The sequence below is a fragment of the Centruroides vittatus genome, unplaced genomic scaffold (assembly GCF_030686945.1).
Source record: "Centruroides vittatus isolate TY-2023 unplaced genomic scaffold, ASM3068694v2 scaffold_2520, whole genome shotgun sequence".
In the NCBI taxonomy this organism is placed as follows: domain Eukaryota; kingdom Metazoa; phylum Arthropoda; class Arachnida; order Scorpiones; family Buthidae; genus Centruroides; species Centruroides vittatus.
The window spans coordinates 3,137,276-3,160,101 of NW_027122689.1; the positions used below are offsets into that span (position 1 = coordinate 3,137,276).

Here is a 22,826-nt window from a genome sequence, read left to right on the forward strand (position 1 = left end):
ACGATTGGTGGATCTCTCTACCATTGTTGTTATTCATTTTATTAGTTTACCTAATTATATTTAAATGCTCATACAGTTGTCTTTTATAATTGTTTTTTCCTTTTTCCCGATTTTTACCGTATTTAGATCAATTGCACGACCTTCCGTATTACAATGGTCGGCTACTGCCGAATTTGCATAGTTTCCTCTGATTGCTCCGATATGTTCACTTAATCTTATTTTTCTTTTAGTTTCTCCTATATACGTTTTCTTTGGATTACAGTTACAATCAAATGAATATACTATTCCTTTCTCCTCTGTTATATCATATTTTTCTTCTTTTCTGTAACATAAATGTTTTTTAGTCGAATTTATTTTTTCTGGTATTAAGTTGATTCTACTTTTTATTACATTTTTAATTCTTTCAAATAATTTTGGAACGTATCTTAATTTAATAAACTTTTTCTCCATCTATTGATTTTGGTTGTTTGTCATTATCTAGTTTTCCAAGCCATTTTTTTATTATACATTTTGGGTAATCATTTAAAAATAAACATTTTAATTATCTTCTTCTTCTTGTTTTTGTGTTTCTATTTCGCTCGTTCTTTGCCTTATTTTATTCGTATACATTTTAAATATATTATATTTCATACTGACCGGAATCACAGATTTATAATTAATTATTTTGGGTATTTGTATTGGTTTGACATATTTCTTGTAAATTAATCTATTATTTTTTCTTTCTATGGTTATATCTAAATAATTTATACTATTCTGTTTTTCTTTTTCTAATTCAAATTTGATATTCTCTTTCGTCTTCTTGGTCTTATTTATAATTATATTTTCATTTGTTTTCGTTTTATCAAAAAGTATTATGCAATCATCCACATACCTGCTGTAAAATTGGCCAAAATAACAATGATACAAATAGATGAAAAGATCAAAAATATAGAAGGTATTGAATTTTACAATAATTATTGTTAATGTTAATTGTAGAAAGTGTCGTTTAAAGGCTTGCCGAGGAGGGACGAACGAGTCCGAAACACAAGTTTAAAGTGTATGTGTTCGGGTGAACTAAATAAAAAACATTATTTTTGATCTGTAAGACTAAATATCTGCATCCACATTTTCCAGTATAATAAGTCCTGTTAATATATAAAAAGTACTAGTATACAAATGAAATTTAAATTAAGAAATATTACAAATTTTCCCTTGGAAGTCTCAAGAAGAGATCAAAATTTCTTCCCAAGAATTCTAAATGTGTGTACATACAACAACTTATATAAAAAAGCATTGCATGATAAGAGTTTCTCACTAATTACTTTGATGTGATCAAGCTTTATGAAGTTTGTTACAGTTACAACATTATGGGTCAATGGTGATAAGCAAAAAATTTTGTTATTGGAATTATATTTTATGGTTCACTTCTCCCAGATGAAGTGTATGGAGAAAAAGATTTCTGAAAGACAAATAAATATGATTTCATTTTAAATTAATTTATGAAATGATAGTTACAGAGCATTTATCAGTTCAAAATATATTAACAATGACAGTTTTAACACTGATTTCCAAAAATTTTGAAAATGTTGCTTTAATTCTTTTCTAAAAGTTATTCAATGTGAAATTTTGTTTGCCAATTTTACTGAAAAGGTCAAGGACTGGGCACGGTCTTAGAGACGGTCGAGGCAACCTTGGGTGCTCCTTCTCCCGAAGAACTCGCAGCTTCTATAGATTCTAAAACAGAAAAAGAAAACGACCAAGGTAAGAAAATTTGAATATGTTAAAAAACAATACTATTTAAGTGTTTTTTATTTGTTGTCATTAATTACTTTCTTATTAATACATATGGCAAGAGTATTGTTTTTACAAGAAATTACTTGCTAAAATTTTGAGTAAAACATTTATTTTATTAGATATCATAAAAATAAAACTTTTTTTAAATAATTAAGATCCATTCATATTTAAATGATAAACTATCTTCACAAAATAAATATGCTGTATAGTTGCAAACGTCATGTGGCACTTAGATTATTTGTGATATTTATTCACAAATGATGATTTGCTTGCTTAAATTACAGAATTTAATGAATAAACGTTTTAATAAGGGATTTTACTATTGTAATACACGATGGTATTAAGTTGAATACAAATCTGATCTTAATATTTCTGCAATCAATTGCTAATCAAAACTGCCATGTTTCCAGGTTACTTCATTGTATTAATTAAATTATAGAATTTAAATAACTTATGCTTCCATCTGGTGTTTTATCTATCTTAAAATTGAATTTAATGTAATGAACTACGTTTTTGGTGGGTATAGCAATTTATCTGTGTAGTTATATAGTAATAACATGTATTTGGAAGCAAATATTAGATAGCCCATATAGCATAAGTGATAAAAAGAGATGTAAGCCCATATAATATCTATTATTAAATTTAAAAATGATAAAATAATAATTATTTTCAGTTTTAATTAACAGACTACCTAGTAAAGTAAAAGTTAAAACTTGAAAAGTCAAGCATGAATCTAAACTATTGGATATTTGGCTACATTTTATACCGCTATTTACTTAATTAAATTATGGCATTTGGTCGAAAAGTAGTCGATTATTTATTTGTTTAATCTTAATCGTGATGACGGCTTAATTTCTATTTCAGAAAATTCCGAAAGAAACGAGAAGAAACTGCAAGTCTTGCTTCAATTGGATTATCACTTATGCTATACAGGCTTGCATCTTTTCTTATGTGATAATCCAATTGAAGCAAGACTTGCAGTTTCTTCTCGTTTCTTTCGGAATTTTCTGAAATAGAAATTAAGCCGTCATCACGATTAAGATTAAACAAATAAATAATCGACTACTTTTCGACCAAATGCCATAATTTAATTAAGTAAATAGCGGTATAAAATGTAGCCAAATATCCAATAGTTTAGATTCATGCTTGACTTTTCAAGTTTTAACTTTTACTTTACTAGGTAGTCTGTTAATTAAAACTGAAAATAATTATTATTTTATCATTTTTAAATTTAATAATAGATATTATATGGGCTTACATCTCTTTTTATCACTTATGCTATATGGGCTATCCAATATTTGCTTCCAAATACATGTTATTACTATTCAGTTCTTTTCTTCCAGATGGTTCTAAATTATTAAAATTGTAATTATTAATTCAGTTAAGAGATGGTACCTTTAGTAGCAAATTATTTTGTATTAATTATTTAAATTAGTGGAGTTATAGCCTGATTATTTAGGTGATCATTTGGTGATGTTTCTATAATACAATATTTCAGAAAGTGTGGATAAACTACTTGTCTGTCTTGATTGATTTGATTATATTTCTTCCAAGCAGAATTGAGTCTCTGTTTATAGCACTTCTTTGTAAAGTGTTGGTTTTGGTGGTTAGTGGAGGGAAAATTTTGCTTTTAATATATACACACACATATAACATACTAGCATCCCCCATTGCAGTCTTGCCCACTCTGATATACATATACAAGTTCAAAAAATTGAACTAATTGATCATTAATTGTTTTTGGGTGATCAATGTGTAGTATTGCAGTAGAGTATTGCAAAATATAAAAAAAATAAAGTCATAAAACTTCTGAATAAGTTATATTTCGAGTTTTGTCACCTGTTGGTATCAAAATTATTTGATTGTTACGATTTCCAGTTCTGGAAAGCCCTACATATGATTGGCCATGGGAGAAACTGTCTGTACGAAGATCCACTCCAACGTGTTGGAATGTTTGGCCTTGCGATTTGTTAATTGTAATAGCAAAAGAAACTTTAATTGGAAATTGTAAATGTTTAAATTGAAATGGTAGATCTGTAGGAATCATTGGGATTCTAGGAATAAATGCAATTTCCCCAGTTGCTGGTCCAGTGAGAATTATAGCTTCAATGATATTGTAACGCATAGCTGTAATTTGTAACCTGGTACCATTACAGATTGGGAGGTTGAACATTACGTAACAACATAATTGGAGAAGCAATTTTTAATTTTAATCTATGTGGTGGGAATCCAGATGGGTTGAGACCATTAAGAAACTCTTGTGGATAATGGACTGTATCATCAGTGCTTAAAACTGTATCAATGGATAGGTAATCTTGGTTGTTACCATTGACTTTTTCAAGAATAATGGTATTTATTTCTTCTGCTGTTATATTTCTAGTGAAATTATGCCCTTTCACACAACCAAAGATACGGTTTATTCAATAAATCTGAAATATCAGGATAAATTTCAGAAACCAAATCATTGAGTGTATTCACTATCTTACCTATGTTTTTACTGACAGTGATGTAGCCATTTTCATTGTGTACTGTTCCATCACCAATTTTCAGTAACTGTTTCGGAAATGCAGGGTCACCTCCTGCAAGACGAGAGCTCATATTTGTATGCAAATAGAGTTTTTCGATACTGTTTCAAATACGTGAAGACTTTAAGCATGCTTTTATTGTGTCAGCTCTCGTACCTTTTGGAATCACAGGTAAAGTCTGTCAAAAATTGCTGGTGAAAACAAAGGTTATACCATCCATTAGTTTATTATTCAATCTAAGATCTTGTAAAGATCGATCAACAGCTTCAATATGAGCCCTATGACTCATCATACACTTATCCCAGACTATGAATAATGTTTCTTGGAGAATTTTTCCAAGTGGATCATTTTTACGGATTGGACAAATGGATTCTCCATCACAAAATACATTCAATGGTAATTTGAAAGTCGAGCGAGCAGTCCTACCTCCATTGAGAAGCGTCGCTGCGATTCCTGAGGATGCTACAGCCAGTGCTGTATCTCTGGCGATCTCACTTTAGCCAACAGTAAATTAATCAAAAAGGTTTTCCAGTTCCACCGGTAGATAACAAATAATAAATAATTAATAACACAATAATAACTACTAATCTATACAAGCATGACATCAACTACAAGTAGAATGACAATTAACAGATTTAACACAGAGCACAGATAATATACAAAACATAACAAAAAAAAAAAATAAAAAATAAATAAAATAAAATAAAAATAAAATTAAAAATAAAATAATTCTTACAAACTAGAGGCGTTTTCGCTGATACGGTGAGCTTGCAATAATATAGTTCTGTAAAATTTGCGTCGTCTCTTTGCTGCAATTGGACTTTTAACGTCAGTTCCATTAGGTCCAATTACGTTTGCAGCTATTTGTACCTTTACCTTTAATAATGACGTCAAATTCTGTTATTTCTCTGTCATTCACACTTTTGACTGCTTCTGATGTGCAATATGTCTTCTTTGTTTCATTCCTGATTAATACTTTCATAAGCATTTTTCACATCAGCCACTTCGCTGTTCCAAGCACTCTTAAAGCACTCTTGAAGCAATTGTCTCGAGGCACTCCAAAGGCACTCTTGAAGCACTCTTATGATGACTTTTGTAGGACTCTTGTAGCTCTCCTAAAGTAATTACCTTTTCCGATGCAATTTGATCCAATTGATACACAGAAGAGAAATAAAATTACCATTACAGTGAAGGTATACATGAAAAACAAAAGTACTTAAATGAGGAGAGGATGAGTACACGATGAGCTATAGTTATCGATATCCAGGAACAGAAGTGTTCCTGAAGTAGCATTTGACAATGTCCAAAAATGCGTGATAAGTGTCACTGTGCTTAATAAAGCAGTTTAAATTGTGGGGAGGCCATGTATAGTTGCGAGCCTCACAAAGTACTCTGAGCTGAAGGCGTTCCCGCTCGGTCATAGGGCATTGTAAAATATAATGTTCACTTCCATCAATTGTATCACAGATGGAGCAGTTATGATTGCTCGCTAACCTAAACCTTGCCAAATAGGAATGGAACCTTCCGTGTCCGGTGAGAAATTGACAGATGTTGCGGCTGGGAATGTACCAGCTACAAGTGAGGAACTCTTTTATATTGGGGATAAAGCTGTGTGTGATGGAGTGAGAGTTGTTAGTATCCCATTCCTCTTGCCAGGAATCAACAAGATCTCTCCACAGGATCCCTTTGATTGTATTAATGTTTATTTTATTATATGCAATTGGCAACTTAAGATTAGTGGAAGCATCTTTGGCAAGAGTGTCAGCCCTTTCATTGCCATGTAGGCCCTGATGGGCTCTAGTCCAGTTTAGATAAAAGATACACGAAGAACTGTTGATGATTTCCTGGATCTTACAGGCCAGCGGGTGTAAGTTCTTCGTCTGCAGGATGGCAAGAGCAGAGGCGCTGTCAGTGGTGATACTGATTCTGTTGTGATTATAGTTGTTGTCAGCCCAGAAGGCCGCCATATAAATAGCAAACAACTCCGCCTGGAAGATCGTACAGTCATTCCCAAGTCTGTATTGTCCAGCTGCGGTTTCGGTTCCATTGTTGTAGGCCACATAGCTGCAGCCAACAGAAGCGCCATTCTTCGATCCATCAGTAAAGATGTTAATGTCGGCTTGGTCGGTGGTTTCAAAAATAATTTTATAGTCGGTAGCAGGGTGTCTTGTGTCCCGAAAGTTGACATTTCTTTCCAGGTTGTCGCTGTTAATGATGATATTGCCAACAGTAATGTCGTTACCCCACTTAATGCGCCAAGACTTATGATGTAAAGTGATGATCTTATCAATTGGGGCCTTCCTTGCAAGGATATGAAGAGAGGCGTTAGAAGTCGTGCTGTATGCCTTCGTAATCTGAATTAGGGCTCTCCTTTGAGCCGATAAAAGCTTGCGCCTGATGTGGACTTTGCAGACTGCTTGCCCCCAGGAGCCACAGGCATAGGTGGTAATTGGTATAAAGATTTGATCATAGATAGCATTCATAGCCTCAGTCGCCAGACCCCATCGCTTTTTGGCAATAACGACAAAAGCATTAAGTATTTTCCCTGTGCGGTCATTGATGTATGAGACATGCGAGTTCCATAGAAGTCTATGATCGAAAACGACTCCCAAGTATTTCATAGTTGTTTTGATTTTAATTGTCTGGCCATTCAGTCTAATCGTAGGAACTCTCAGGTAAAGATTTTGATTGCCAGGTTTGTTGAAGACAATACCGGTAGATTTGGCCGCGTTAAAAGAGAGTTTGTATTGGGAGCCCCAGTCAAGGATGTTTTGAAGAATTTTGTTTCCATTTACCTCAAGATCTGCTCTGGAACGTCCACCATAGAGGACAATGGCGTCGTCTGCGTAGGCAATGATATTATGTTGACCAAAGTCCTGACGAAGGAAGTTGTCAAAGACGATGGTCCAAAGCAGGGGGCCACACACAGAACCCTGCGGACAACCACGAACGACGTTCCTATGGACAGTATGTCCACCGCAGTGCAGTTCAGCGGTTCTATTGTGAAGGTAATCAGTGAGCAGCCTATATAAATTTGCCGGACAGTCCCTTTGGCGAAGACTAAGAAGAACAGAGGGCCACCAGACACTGTCAAATGCCTTAGCAATGTCTAGGCAGATGGCCAGTACATACTTATGGTCCTCCAAAAGATAGTTGGTTTCGGCGATTACTTTTTGAATGGCATCAGGAGCCGAGCGTTGAGGGCGAAAGCCAAATTGGCAATCGTGGAGGTGGGAGTTCCTTTCCAGGTGCCAAAGAAGCCTGTTAGTAATAAGTCTTTCTAGGACTTTGCCCAGAATCGGCAAAAGAGAGATCGGTCGACTCTCAGCAGGGTTGCCCGGTTTAGGGACTGGGACAATAGTGGCATGCTTCCAGGTTTGAGGGAAAAAGCCCTGCCTAAGGCAAGCATTATAAATGTTAGTCAGATTATCAGGGATCAGATACCATAGGTGCTTGGCCAGCTCCGGCGTGATGTTATCATGGCCAGGAGCTTTTTTGTTTGCAAGGTTGGAAAAGGCTCTGTCAATTTCCTGTGGCAGAAAGTCGGGGGTGTCCAGGGTATTAAAATCCATTGTAATTTGTGCCCGGACACTGCGGTGGAAGTCAGTTTCATTGTCCTGAGTATCAGGAAGGCAAAAATGATCAATTTTATTATTGGCAGCCTGAAGAAAGTCTTGCCCCACGGAGGTTGAATGGAGAATTTGCCTTTTTTTGAGCTTCTCAGTGCAGAAGCGGGTAATGAAACCCCAGGGGTTCTTACCAGCGGCAGAGCAGAAGTTGTTCCAGGAGTCAGTCTTAGCCTTTTTAATTTCATTTTTATATTGTCTAAGGTGTTCAAAATATGCGGTCTTGTAGGTGGTACGGAGGGGCTCAGTGTGGCATCTCTGGTATCGTTTTCTGAGGAAGATGTTTTTGCTACGAAGCTGATTAAGCTCAGCTGTCCACCAGGGTACCGGCCTACGAGTGTTGGTGTACTTGGGAATAAAATAATCACAGGCCTCCTTGATTTTTTCAATAGATACCTCAATATGTTTGCATGAGTTGTCAGGGTCGTAATAGTCAAGACCACTAAGGTTGGTTAAAAGAAATGTTTGTAGGCCATTCCAATTAGCGCGTTTGATGTTGTACTTTTGACGTGGCTGCCGAAAGTTATTAGGGTCCGTAATGTTTATGTTAAGGCAGAAAGAAATCATGGCATGATCGTCGATGGAATGCTTAAGAATACCCCAGTCACAAATGTTCGGGTAGCAGCTCAAAGAGCAGGCTGTGACGTCAATCCAGCTATGCCCCTGGCTGGAGACGAAAGTTGGAGGAGACATGGGGTCGTTAATGATTTGTAGATCGTTGCGGGCATAGAATTCCTCCCATAAGCGGCCATTGCAGTCCAAGCGGTCACCACCCCAGGTAGGGGAGTGTGCATTAGTATCACCGGCAATGATAAAGTGGGCATTAGGGAAAACGTCAATGCAATCCTGAATGGTTAACAGAAAGTCTTCGGTGATAATGTCTTTTGGACAATAAAAGTTGATAATTATGTATCTGCTCCCACGGATGTATAACTCAGTACAGCAGATATATTGAGTACTGATATTCTGATGGTGCAGTAGGGATAGATCGCTGTTTGGTGTAATAGAAATTGCCCAGGGATAGCTGTTAGTGCCACTTAAAGTAACGCAGGAAGTAGGTAGACATGCAGGTCTGTTTCTAACACAATATGGCTCTTGGCAAAGAATGAGATCAAATTGATTGATGATAGAAGTTAAGATTGAAGTAGAAGCAATGCTTCTACCTATATTGTATTGCAGGAAGCTAATTTTAGTCTTAGGTTGTAATTCCATAGTCAGTTCTATTTATTAGATTGGTTTTGATTCTTGTGTATACCCTACAAGAACTATCTCTGGCATTATGCCCAGCCATGGTGTGTTCATGTCTACAGTTACAACATACTGGAGGTAGGTCTATATTCGTGCATTCGTTATAGGTATGTTGACCAGAGCAGTGGCTACATGTGGGCATCTCTTGGCTGCACATTGCTGTGGAATGGCCATACCGACAACACCGAAAGCATTGGAGCACTGGGCAGAAATCTGTTGTTTTACATTTTGACCATTGAATTGACAGTTTTTCTATCTTTAAAAGTTGATTTCTTAGACTAGGTGTTACCTGAATAACCCAATTGTTGTAATATTTATTTTTTTTCCCCATTCTGAATTTCGTCTTAAAAACCTCGTTGAATTCCTCTTCCTTATATGTTTCACTGATAAGGTCATTTTGTCTGTAAATGTACAATGGTAGCTCTTCCTTAGTAATCTCAGTAGGAACTGAAAAGATGACAACATGTGGTAGCAATTTCCGAGGCTTCCTTATCAGTAATTGGGGAATTTCTGTAGTGATGTGCCGCTCAAGCTTAAGAGCATCGTCAGGATTTTCAATCTCTATAACAACTCCTCCTCTTCCAATGTTTCTCACTTTGTCAATTCTCCATCACAAATGGATTTTACCATTCAATGGTAATTTGAAAGTCGAGCGAGCAGTCCTACCTCCATTGAGAAGCGTCGCTGCGATTCCTGAGGATGCTACAGCCAGTGCTGTATCTCTGGCCGATCTCACTTTAGCCAACAGTAAATTAATCAAAAAGGTTTTCCCAGTTCCACCGGGAGCATCCACAAAAAATACTTTGCCTCAATTATTGATCACACTATCAATAATAACATTGAATGCATAACTCTGATTATCAACTAATTTTGGTACATTAACTGCCACAAAATTATTTGATTTGTGTATGTCATAAGGACGCCTGAAAAGAGAGCTGTTAAGGATCATTAGAATTTTGATTATTCCTGATAGGTGAAGCCAAACCAAAATCATGTACATATTTTTCAGAAAGACAGACCACCTTATCCTCTATTTCAATCAAACCTTGATTAAAAATTTCTTCAGAGAATGTCAATTCATAGTTGTTTAATCGATTTTGTTCTCGATGAAGAATATCTTGGCAAAAATCCGTTCGAAATGTTTCCCATAGAAATAGAGATTCAGATGGTTGACAGAAAACTAAAATAATAGCAAATAAATCTCTCATGTTTGAAGCACTTTTTGAAGAACGATACCATTGATGGTCTTTAAATGCTCGAATGAAGTTGGACTTCAAACGTGATGTAATAACATTCTCAGATGAAAACATTCACCTTGATTGGGATGAATAGTGTAAACTCTACCAGGTGCTGTATCTCTTTTCATTCCAGGATAGCCTTCAACATTAGTTCTCATTTCCTTCGAGAAAATTTATTATTCGACCAAGTATAATACCCCGGAATTTTGTGGTTTAAAAATATTCCAGTGAAATCGTCTATGTTCAATTGCAGTATCCGACGTTTGTGTGTGCACCAAAACATCTTGATAATGTAGGCAATATGGTACAACCCAATAAATAACTGTACATGTAACATGCAACTATACCAAACATTGCATGTTTTATCAAGAGATCCATGAATTTTTTGAGTTTTACACTCTGGTCAGCATACTGATTACAATTAATTATTATTGGAAACTTATTAATATAATAATTACAACATGTTGCATACAACCAATATGTATTGGTTAATTGAGCGTAATATTTGATGGTCCAATTTAATCAACATAATTTATTCAAAAAGAAAAATCTTTGCATGAATCATACAAAAATCTAAATAAATATAAATTCTATGTAGCTCAAATATTTACAGGTTATTTAGATAGAATTTTGTGTTAATGAATGTTAAATTAACAAACATCAATCATTACATAGTTTGTAAAGTTTGTTTTTTAAAAATTTAATTATGGTCAATTGCTTCTAATAAACATACAGACATCCACGATAACAAATACCAGTAATTGTGAAAAGTGAACCGAAACAATACTAAGAACATTTGCATTTACAGAAATGTGATTTAATAATTAATTACAAATGTAAATTTAATGTCATTTATCCATTCTTATAAATTTTTCCTTGTATAATCATTTTATAAAACTATCTTTATTATACATAGAGGAAAAGGAAACAAAACAGTAAAAATTCTTTAAGGCATAACAAGAAGACGAGATTATTGTAAATGTCTTTAATATGTAAAACTGATACAAGTATCTAAAATATAAATTACAATTCTAATACACTACTAACAAAAATGAGGATATATTATTTTCGTAGTCTGTTTTAACATAAAGAAAATATATATAAAATTTACATGTATACCAAAAATTATGTTTGATACCAAATCAAAATAATCAAATATTAAAATTTTAGAAACTATGCAAATGTAATACATTATTGTAATATCTTCATGAATCTGGCAGGGTTCCTCGATTAATAATCTTAAACCTCCATGGTACGTGTCCCTCATTCGTGAAGAATTCCGCAAACCACGTTAAAGAGGATCCCAATTAGAAGGTGCCGCATCCCAGAATTCACCTGAAATGAAATTGCCAGAGATAGTCTCCTGGTCTACAAAATTTGGGGGACAGTATTCTGGCACTGAATTATTTTTCATTATAAAGTTATGCATTACAACTGTGCATAACACCATTTTTGTTACAACATCAGGAATTGCCATAATTGACTGATGGAAAATGTGCCATTGCAATGCTAAAATTTCAAAGGTACTCTCTATTACTCTTCTTCCTCGGGAGAGACGATAATTGAAGATACATTCAGCCTTTGGAAAATTTATCCCAGGATAAGGGCACACGACACCCGACACACGAAAGGAAAGCGCACAATTTCTCCCTCTCTAGGCGAGAAAATCTCATCCCGCATTCTTAAGTGTATGGTTACATAACACACCTGACACGTGTTAAAATTTGGTAGCGATTGGTTCAATAGTTTTCAGGGTTAGTGGTCACAAACAAAATATACATTGTCTCTTATATAGTAGTATAGATATAGATATAATGTGTGTGTATATATTGAAAGTAAAATGTTCCTTCCACTAACCACTGAAACCAACACTTTACAAAGAATTGCTATAAACAGACTGTGTATATATACATACATACAGTCTCTGTACAAATATGTATATATATATATATATATATATATGTTATGGACAAAGTGATTAATACAGGCATTATGAATCAGGTATTGTAATAAATTTCAGTAATTTATCAAATTGACCGGTCATTATGAATACTGCTATCACCTAGTCGGGCAAAGTGATAATAATAAGTTGAGGAGTGATCATACGACATACGCTAGCCAATCGGCACTCAGTTGCGCGTGCATATTGTGTTTAGTACCGAATTTGGTGGCAGTCGCGACTGTTTGTGCTCTCGATAGATTCCTCTCAGAGGGGAGCCGCCAGCAGGCCGCCGATTGTTTAACGTCACTAGTTATTTATTCACGGTAGTTCTTGAACACACGTATCAATAACTAGTATGTATCAATATCTAGTAACGTTAAACAATCGGCGGCATGCTGGCGGCTCCCCTCCGGGAGAAATCCGTCGCGAGCACAAACAGTCGCAACCACCGCCAAGATGGTGCACATAGATAAAATTTTGCCATTTAATTAATATAGTTAATAGTACTTAGTTTTAAAAGATTACATGTTCTTTTTAAAATACTTTGAAATAATTCACAAAAAATAAATATTTCTAAATAAAATAAGTGGAGGTTTCTTTAATCAAATTTTAAATTAGGTACTAAACACGATACGCACACGCAACTGAGTGCCGATTAGCTAGCGTATGTCGGATGATCATTCCTCAAACTTATTATCACTTTGCCCGACTAGGTGATAGCAGTATTCATAATGACCGGTCAATTTGATAAATTAATCAATATTTATTACAATGCCTGCCCTTTTTGGTCATTATGAATAATGCCTGATTAATCACTTTGTCCATAACATATAGATTATAGGGCCATCCTTTGTCGGTTAATGTTACTCTAGGATCCAAGATGGCGGCACTTCCGGTCACCATCTTGTTTTCTCACGCACACGAGCAAACAAGATGGCAACCGTCAACAATAACCTAAATGCACCTATATTTAGACATTTTTAAAACGTAAATTTGCTACTTACTTTTTCCTGTGCTTTTGGTTTCATTTCCTTCTTTTGGATTGAAAACGAAAAATAAAAAAATCATCATACTACCTGAAATCCATCGATAATTGGATGTAGTGAATTACGAGATTGGTATCCAATCTCGTAATTCACTACGTCCAATCAGTGGTTCGAACAGGATTTGCCTGGAATGTACATACAAATTTAAGCCTATGGGAAAGTGCAGCCTCGCGGCTTGCTTCACTCGCCGCTTTGGCTGGAATATGATGAAAAGCCATTTACATCATATTCCTAGGACATTATTAAATATTCTGAATTTGTCAGTCTGATGAACAATGCAACAGCCATTCTATACATTACACAATATTCTGAAAATGTTTAATTTATTTCATGTTACAGAAATTAATTTTTTATCTTTGATTTTATGGACTGTATGAACAGAAATGCTAGTTTGTTTTGTAAGTTTATAAAATTAACATAGTTATATTAAATTTTCAAAACATCAAATATGTTTTTAAAACAAAATAGTTGCAAATAAATGTCTTAGTTTAAGTTGCTCAAGAGAATCTGAGATATTTTGTTATCCTTTATGTTTGTGATAAAAAGATTATTCATTTCATTAGTCTGGAATAATAATAATTATTGTGATAGAGAAAGAAAGGAAAATGGAACAAGGTTCGTCGGGACTGTTTGAAGGCGTGTCGTCTTTGACCAAAGTCATCGAAAACACCGTAAGACCTATTAAAAATGCCGAGAATTTTCTACCGTGTTGTTTATTTTAAATGTGTTTTATCGGCATCTTACTGCAGGGTTCGAAAGTAATAATGGGCGGCCTGGACACCTTGGAGTTGATCGGTAAAAAAACCATCGACATCCTGACGGAGGGCGATCCTGGATTTAGAAAGAAGAGGTCTTATTTTTCTGGCAGTAGTCTTTCTGAAGTATGTATAAATTTAAAATAGTAGACTTAAGCAAATTAATTTATATTTCAATCAATAAATTATCCGAGGGGTTTTGTTTAAGCAATGTTTCAAATAATACAATGACTACTAGTAACATTTCATTGGTTATTCATTAACTCTAAAAGGTTCAATCCTGGAAAACAGAGCTTTTTAATAGTATATTAAAAAGTATATAGTAATATAGTATATAATAGTAAATAGTATATATATAGTATATATACTACCTTTTTTACATAGTGAGACCAAGAAGAGCCTCAAAATAAATGTTGACTCTTGTCAAGTTTCTGAGGTGTTTGAAAAGGACAAAGTATGAAAATGCTTTCTTAATCTGTTTTAGGGTGTTTCTTCTATTATAGAAAACTCTTTAAAAGTATATTTGTCCTTTGGATTTTTTTATCAATTCATTACTAGAGATATTTATTTACATCCCTTTTACAAAAGCAAAATTATTTGTCACAGTAAACCTCTGTTCAAATTACAGAGTTGATTTTTTGAGGTAATGTTTAAATGTTTTTACAATTTTTATTTTTTATAATTTATTTTATCATTGTAATATCTTCCATTCAATAATTACATGAAAGACTATACATTAAAAAAATTATATCCTTTCTCACACCATAGAAAATAAAACTAATGTAAATATTATTGTATAGTCTTTGTTAATAGTTATATCTTCCATTCATTTTCCTCTTTTTGACAACTAAATTTCTTTGCTACAAGGTACAAAAGCAATAATCATAAAAATATGTATACACAGCACATTTTCTATTATATTACAAATTGTTTAATTTTCTTAAAAATGTATCAATAGTGTACCAAAAGGTATTTAATTTAACTTTTTCATTAATTTTATATTACTACTGCTATTTCTTCCTCTTAAAACAAACAAATTCAAATTACAGGAATAAATGATTGCCGTAATTAATTGGGCTATTGTTTACTACTATTAATAATTAGAAATGAAGTAATTTGGTATTAGAGGTAGACGTTAGGTGCCATCTCTCGTCGGAATTAATTCGGGGTAAAGTGATAGCCGGCCAAGTGCCACAGTGAATGGTTATAAAGGCTGTGAGCATAACAGTCATCTCCGGTTGGTGCCATGAGTAATTATGGATGGTTGTATCAAGAATTAACAATGTCTGGAAGCGAAGAATTGCTTGGAGGTCTGGATAACTGGCAATGTAACCGCACGGTAAGCGGGAGTTGCAGGTTCAAATCTCGCTCCGGGCCTTCCAATTCTTTTCTTCCAGACTTATAATTTTTGAATAGAGATGATGCCTAACATCTCCACTAGCAAAAAATAGTTTGATTAATTACGGCAATCATTTGGCTTATTATTAATACATTGGGCTTACTGATGTTTATGTACAGGAAAAAATATTTCATGCATTGTTATTTGCTTAACTTTAAAATAAATATCAATAGAGAACCAAAAGTAAGTCTTCTCAGTTCTGATATTGATAGCCATAAACAGTAACTAAAAATATCAAATGTCTCTAGAGAAGAGTTTGATAAAAGAAAATCAGCTAATCCAATTGATTTAATTGAATCCTTGTCAAATTTCAAACTGATCTAAGTGTTTTAGAATTTTTAAAAATACAATGATCATTTTTGAACTGAAGTTATCCTTTTTGGCATAATACAAAAATAAAATTAAGTATAATATTTGTTGACTGATTTTTTTCATTATTTTTTTAATAATTTAAATTTAGTTCTTCTCACATAACTGTAAAATACACAAAAAAAAATATATTTTTCTTTCTCCTCTGACTTATGGATATTTTATAACTTCAAAAAAGTTTTTTAAAACATTGTATCAACAATGAATAAAAAAGAATTAAAGTTAAAAAAAGGGTAAAAAGGAGATCAACTTGCAAAGAAAACTTTTATTTACATTAATAAACCTCCTAAATGCATTTCGCCTATGGAAGGCTCTTCGGTAGGTCCAATCGTACACAGTTCGTGCTCCGACAAAAACTTACTAATAGAAACCACTTATATAATTTACAAAGAATTCCCAGCATTCCGCTGTTAACATTCCCATATTCAAATTTACATTGTTGTTTTGCATAATTATAGCAAAATGTTCTTTTACTTTCCATTTTACATTGTTGTAAATTTGAAAAACTGTAATATGAAAAAAGTTATTAATTTTAAATCATACTGTCCTTTAAAATAAAAATATAATATATATTTAATAGAAATGACAAAGATTTTTGCTAGAATAACAAATATAGATGAAAGAAAGAAAGAAATTGGAGAGAGACATAGAAAATATATCCTAAATGAATACCCAAAGAGATTATTGAATGACTGGTACAACAGATTTAAAAAAAATAGATTTAAAGTTAAACAATATCAAAGAATAAAACAGTATGTGTCATTTCCATACATAAAAGGTATTTATGAAAAATATAATAAATCTTTTAACTAAAAATTAATCAGATTAGCTCCATCTCAAAATAATAGGTTATCAAATATGATGATTATAAGAAGCACTAAAAAAGATATATTAGAAGAAGAAGGTGTCGTTTATCAAATAGAATGTACAGCCCTATGTAACAACCCTAAGTTTTTATATTGGTGAAATGAAACGAAGACTGAAGATTAGATTATCAAAACACTTGGCTGCCGTAAGGTTGAAAATTAGTAGTTCTCCTATCTTCCAACACTGTAATATTAATAATTGTCAAATTAATACTAATAAATTAAAAATTATCTTTAAAGAAAAAACAATGTAAAATGGAAAGTAAAAAGAACATTTTGCTATAATTATGCAAAACAACAATGTAAATTTGAATATGGGAATGTTAACAGCGGAATGCTGGGAATTCTTTGTAAATTATATAAGTGGTTTCTATTAGTAAGTTTTTGTCGGAGCACGAACTGTGTACGATTGGACCTACCGAAGAGCCTTCCATAGGCGAAATGCATTTAGGAGGTTTATTAATGTAAATAAAAGTTTTCTTTGCAAGTTGATCTCCTTTTTACCCTTTTTTTAACTTTAATTCTTTTTTATTCATTGTTGATACAATGTTTTTAATAATTTTTTTTGTAGTTATAAGATATCCCTAAGTCAGAGGAGAAAGAAAAATATATTTCTTCGTGTATTTTACAATTACGTAAGAAGTGAAATAGTCTGATTCCATTGTTTTTATAATTTTTTTGGAATTTAAATTTAGTTTGTTGTTAATTCATTTTTATGGACAAAAATCACAATTATGTAGGTTTTAAAAGAAGCAAAGGAGAAGGAAGTCTCTTATGATCCTTTGTCTGAAAAAGATGATGAAAAAAGCATTAATTATTCGGTACTTTTTGATAATTTCCAAGGTAAAGTTTTAATATTTAAATTACTTTATAACAAGCATTTTAATTTTACTTTTATGATAATTACCATGTTTTTCTCAATTTTAACCCGATTTTAGAGATGCCAAAACTAGAAAAAAGTTATCTCACAAATGTAATGCGTGCACTACATCACTGAATGAGCAGTCGCAGGAAGCTAATATATTCGGACAGCAATAAATGCATTTTTTTAAAAATGTTTTTGTCATATAAACGTTGTAAAGCATTGTAAACATATCTGAATAACAGTGGCGTGCCGTGCCGTGACATTTGATGATAGGGAAGCTGTGTTTCTGTAAGAAGCCGACTTACAGGGGCAATCAATTAATTGCACGTCAGGGCCCGTTCATATTCGTTTGTTCGATAAGCCAGTAAAAACCGTATACTTCTTTAAATGTATTTTTAATAGATTATCTGACGTACTTAATAAATAACAGAGGTAATTATATTGAACTTTCATATTAGATTCAATAAATTTCCTTTGCCCTCTAAATGCCAATTCTTGCTTTGAGAAAAAACATATAACATCTATTAATCGTAATTATCTTGTTATAATTTTCAATATTTATTTTATATTGTCTATCAATGTTAAATTCTATTCCGGTTTGATTTCCAAATTGCTTCAATTTTACGAAAGAATCGTCATTCGTCATAAATTTTATCGTCAAAATGTCGAAATTTTTTGTTGACGTATTTATATTTAATTTAGGCATTGGTCGTTCTCTTTTAATAATGTTTTCTTTTTCATTATATGGTCTCGAACCAAAACTTTTTTAAAATAAATTTTTTAATCACTAGCCACGATATAAGGGCTAAAATTAAAATTATAAAAAAAAACTTACTTGGTAAAACAAAATGTGTGATGAATATACATACCTAGTACAAAAAATTCTTCAATTGTATGAATATACTTTTAAAGAAACTTATAATTAAATATAACTTTGTGAAGAAACGTACATAAAAATAACAAAATATTCTTTACTTTTTAAATGTTAAAACAATCCACTTAGCGAAATAGCTCCCTACGAGTGGCTAATGAATGGAATCAGAAACGTTCTGGTCAGTGGCGTAGCGAACATAACTGGCGCCCAGGGCACGACACTTTATTGGCGCCCCCTCCCCCTTCCAGAAACATATAGTTTGTCTTAAAGACCATTTGGGCGGCCCCTCCCCCTTCCAGAAACACGTATAGTTTGTCTTGGAGACCGTTTGGGCACCCCTCTGCGAGTGGCGCCCGGAGCATGATACACCCCCTTGCACCCCCCTCGCTACGTTACTGGTCCTGGTAGGTGTGCGGCGCGTGCATGCACCAGGTTGCCAAATCCCGAGGGTGCCGACCGATACCGGTCAATGTCAAATGCCTCTTTTGTCGCGTCATTAGTATATCTCAAAGGACGCCACAGGGCTGTTGTAAATTTTAAACGTTTCTCACCATAGCTGTAAAAATCTAAATATGTTAAACTTAATAGTCATTTGTTTTCTAACTAATTCGTTTTAATACCAGGTGTACACGGAAATCAGTTTCCCACTGTACTGAGCTAGTGATTGGTTCGGTTGAGCTTTTGTTTAAGTAAAATTCTGGCTCTTTCGGCAGGGTTTTATTTATGTCCCCATTCCCTAATCTCTTAATTATTTAACTACTTCTTAGTAGAAATAAGTCGAAACCAGTTACTTTGTACTTGAATATCTGTAGTCTTGGTAAAGAAGTGGAAAGAAATTTTTATGACAACGGATATATAAATCGTAAATTTAAGGAAAATAAATTCTAGAGCTCTTTTTGTACCATTGTACGTCTCATTCATTAAATTTGGTTGTAAACGATGCTGCCAAAGGAACGGTTAATTTTTTAACACTGTACTAGAATTGTACACGTTTTTTCTGCATTCCCTTACAGATGGGACATACTATAATCGTAATATCACCGGTTTAACATTGAAATCCGTAAGTAATATAAGATGGGAGAGCAGAATAAACGCAGAATAAATATATCAAATATTTTAATGGATTTTTTTTAAAACTCCTGTCAACTATACAGAACTATCATAAAAACATGCCAGTAAACTCCTATCGGTTGGGTTAAGTTATAAATCTAGTCTAGGGTGAGCAACCGTTTTTATAACACGGGCCGGAATAAATTTTACGTTTTTTCCGCGGGCCGTAGTAGTCAATTGACGCCTTCTTGTGACTCGTAATTTTTTTAGTCTGCAAATATGAAATAAATAAATAAAAAGTTAATTACTACATTTATTTCTCTTATCGTTTTCGAAAATTACAAAGAATTGGAAAAATAACTATTAATTAGTTATTTTTCCAATTTAATAATCTATTAAAGATCTCGCGGGCCGGATAAAAACTTTTCGCGAGCCGTAGCTGGCCCGCGGGCCGGGGGTTACCCGCCGTTGATCTAGTCTGCTCGTGATTCACATAATCGGGCGAGGGTGGCCGAATATCTAGCAGGCGGCTAACAGCCCACAACCGCTCCAGGATATAAAGTCGAACTCTTTACGCGTGTGTCGCTTCTACCAGCTAAACCGGGTGAGGTTGGTGCACTGTAAACCGCATGTGCTAATGCCTATATAATCTGGCTGATTGGAAACTGACCCGGTTTCGACATTCCTTCCGCCACCGAATTATTCGAATATACAATAGCAATCTTATCGTTTTTTTTCACATGTAGTATAGAAATTTGTAAAAGATACATAATGCAGTTATAATAAAATATTCATTTTAATTAATTCAAAGTACGTTAAAATATGAAAATTTATATTTTATAAAATACAAGGGAAGGTCATTGGAAGGTGGAAGCGGCGCTTCCATCGCTTCCAATGACGGCACGCCACTGCTGAATAAATTCATTTATGACGCCATTATTGGGTACAGAGGATCTGCAGACTAACACAAAATTTAACAAAATGTGATTAACATTTTAAAAGCAGGATTTTACATTGTTATGCACAAGCATGAAATTTTTCAGATATACAGTGAATCTTAAATTAGTAGACAGCTCTACTTCTAAAAGAAACCAACATTTTTACAATCCCCAGACCCTTCAAATAGGACATCTATTATATTTGCCTCTAAATAGCAGATGCTGTTGTCCGTAACCGACCTTATGAAAACAGAGTTGTGTCTTCAATATTCTTTTAAAGTATTTCGTACATAATTAATTCTTAAAATAACAATAAAGAATCGGTTGAAATACTCTCGGACGACGAATTTTGACCGTAGGCACCAAATAAGACTGGCTTAATTAGATAATGAGTAGGGGAAGAGGGCACGTTATAAGATTATTGTTCAATATTCTTTATCTGTTTGACAACTTCACCAGATTAAACTTCTCTATCATTGTTTATTGTTAGAAGTTTAAAAACATTAATATGTATGTCTTATTGTTGGAATTAAGCTTATGATACCAAAAGGCTATAAACTTTTCCAAAGTTATTCATTCATTCATTCATTCAACAAGAACTGTAGTATAGTAGTTATGAAAAAGAAATTTAAGATCGTAAATGAATATCTTCACACATTTTAAAGTTGTTGGCAAATCACCTTTGTAACACGACCTTTGAACTTGTTTTTTGAGCTTCTCCAGACAATTCCACAATTGATTCAAAAGTGTACTGCCATCAACTGGACAAATTAAGTGATATCGTCAAACAGAAAAGGTGTAGTGTTCCACTGTGATAATGCCAAACCTCACACGAGCTTGGTAATTCGTCAGAAGCCATTACAGCTCCGACGGGATGTGCTACCACACCCACCGTATTCACCAGATCTGGCATCCTCGGATTATTTCTTATTCTAGTCTTTGCAAAAGTTTCAAATGATAAAATATTTACTTCAAATGAGAATGTCAAAAATCACTTGGATCAGTTTTTTTATAAGCAAAGATCAGAAATTTTATGAATGGAATCCTGCTGCTACCAGAAATATGGCAAAAGGTATTATTAAAGGAGCAAAATGATCAATATATAATTCAATAAATATATATTATAAGAAAGTTGTTTTTTCCCCACGAAAAAAAAACCAAATTTCAAATATTTGGTTGTTCAGAATGTGCACTATGAACTGAACTGAATGTGTACTCAGAATGTCTAAGAGTTAGTATTATAGTACGTTTGTATGATAAAATAACTCTCTGATTTTATAATCACCAAATTAAGCTTGTTAATAATTTTTCAGTTAAAAGTAGTCTTTTTATTTCTGTCCTTGAACATCCAGATATATTTATTATATTTTACCAGACCTCATTATTTAAACACATCTATAAAATTACTTTAAAAACCTGAGAAAGTTTTATGTAGTTACTATTTCTAATTTCTTATTCAAAAGGTTCTGTGAAGCTAGATAGTGTTTTTGGTGGCTAATATAAGAATATATTGCTTACCGTTTTTACTTTGTTTGAGAGGTATAGACATTATTATAATATTCTTATTTAATATTTGCATTCCAGGAATAGCTTATTTAGAAGCTTTAGAATTACTGTCCAGACAAAACAAGAGCAGAGTTCAAGAGTTCTTAATTTCCGAATCGGACAGACGGGAAACTAGAGAAGAATGCGAGGAGTGCAGGCTTATCTGTGAAGATTTGCTTTCTGTCGACGATGCGTTAGGTAATATTTGTTTGTGACAATTACGGAAATTTTTTTTTACTGTTATTAGTTTTTATGGTTAACGGCATATTTCTTTTACAGACGAGGACAATGATCACGAATTTGTCCAACTCATTGAGGAGCGCATTGATAACATTAAATTGGATGTAAATATTACAGGTTTTCTAGAGGTTGGTTTTAGGTGATTTTTGTTTAAAATTTTTTAGTTTTAATCAAAATGAAAAATTGTTTTTTATAGTTCTTGTGAATTTCTTGCATTAATAATTTATTTTAACTAAAATTTTGAGGGAATTTTAATTATATCTTATATCTTTTTGAGAAATGGTTTTTCTACGAGGGGGGACCCAAAAAAAACCGAACCGAGAGCGCACTCCATTCGTAGACATAGTAGAGAGTTCTCCCACTAGATGGGGTTAGTAGAGACCTTTCTCAAACAGCTGTGCAGACGGCGTCAGTTTGTAGGTTTACGTTTGAGCATAGTGTTGTGTTTCTCTTACTGTTATTTTGTTCCGCTTGCGAAGTCGTTATGGCAAATTTAAAAGAACAAAGAGTGTGTTTGAAATTTTGTT

General features: G+C 33.4%; 1 protein-coding gene across 2 annotated transcripts in view; it reads left to right on the forward strand.

Moving 5' to 3' along the window:
- The window catches only part of LOC136987603 (protein FAM114A2), a 46,369-nt gene that overhangs the window by 16,646 nt on the left and 6,897 nt on the right, over positions 1-22,826 (forward strand). For both annotated transcript variants that reach the window (XM_067285367.1, XM_067285366.1), the window contains 6 exons: positions 1,630-1,740; positions 13,990-14,069; positions 14,148-14,279; positions 17,528-17,630; positions 22,099-22,257; positions 22,339-22,427. In XM_067285367.1, the coding sequence (XP_067141468.1) occupies positions 1,630-1,740; positions 13,990-14,069; positions 14,148-14,279; positions 17,528-17,630; positions 22,099-22,257; positions 22,339-22,427 (674 nt within the window). The remainder of the gene's footprint in view (positions 1-1,629; positions 1,741-13,989; positions 14,070-14,147; positions 14,280-17,527; positions 17,631-22,098; positions 22,258-22,338; positions 22,428-22,826) is intronic.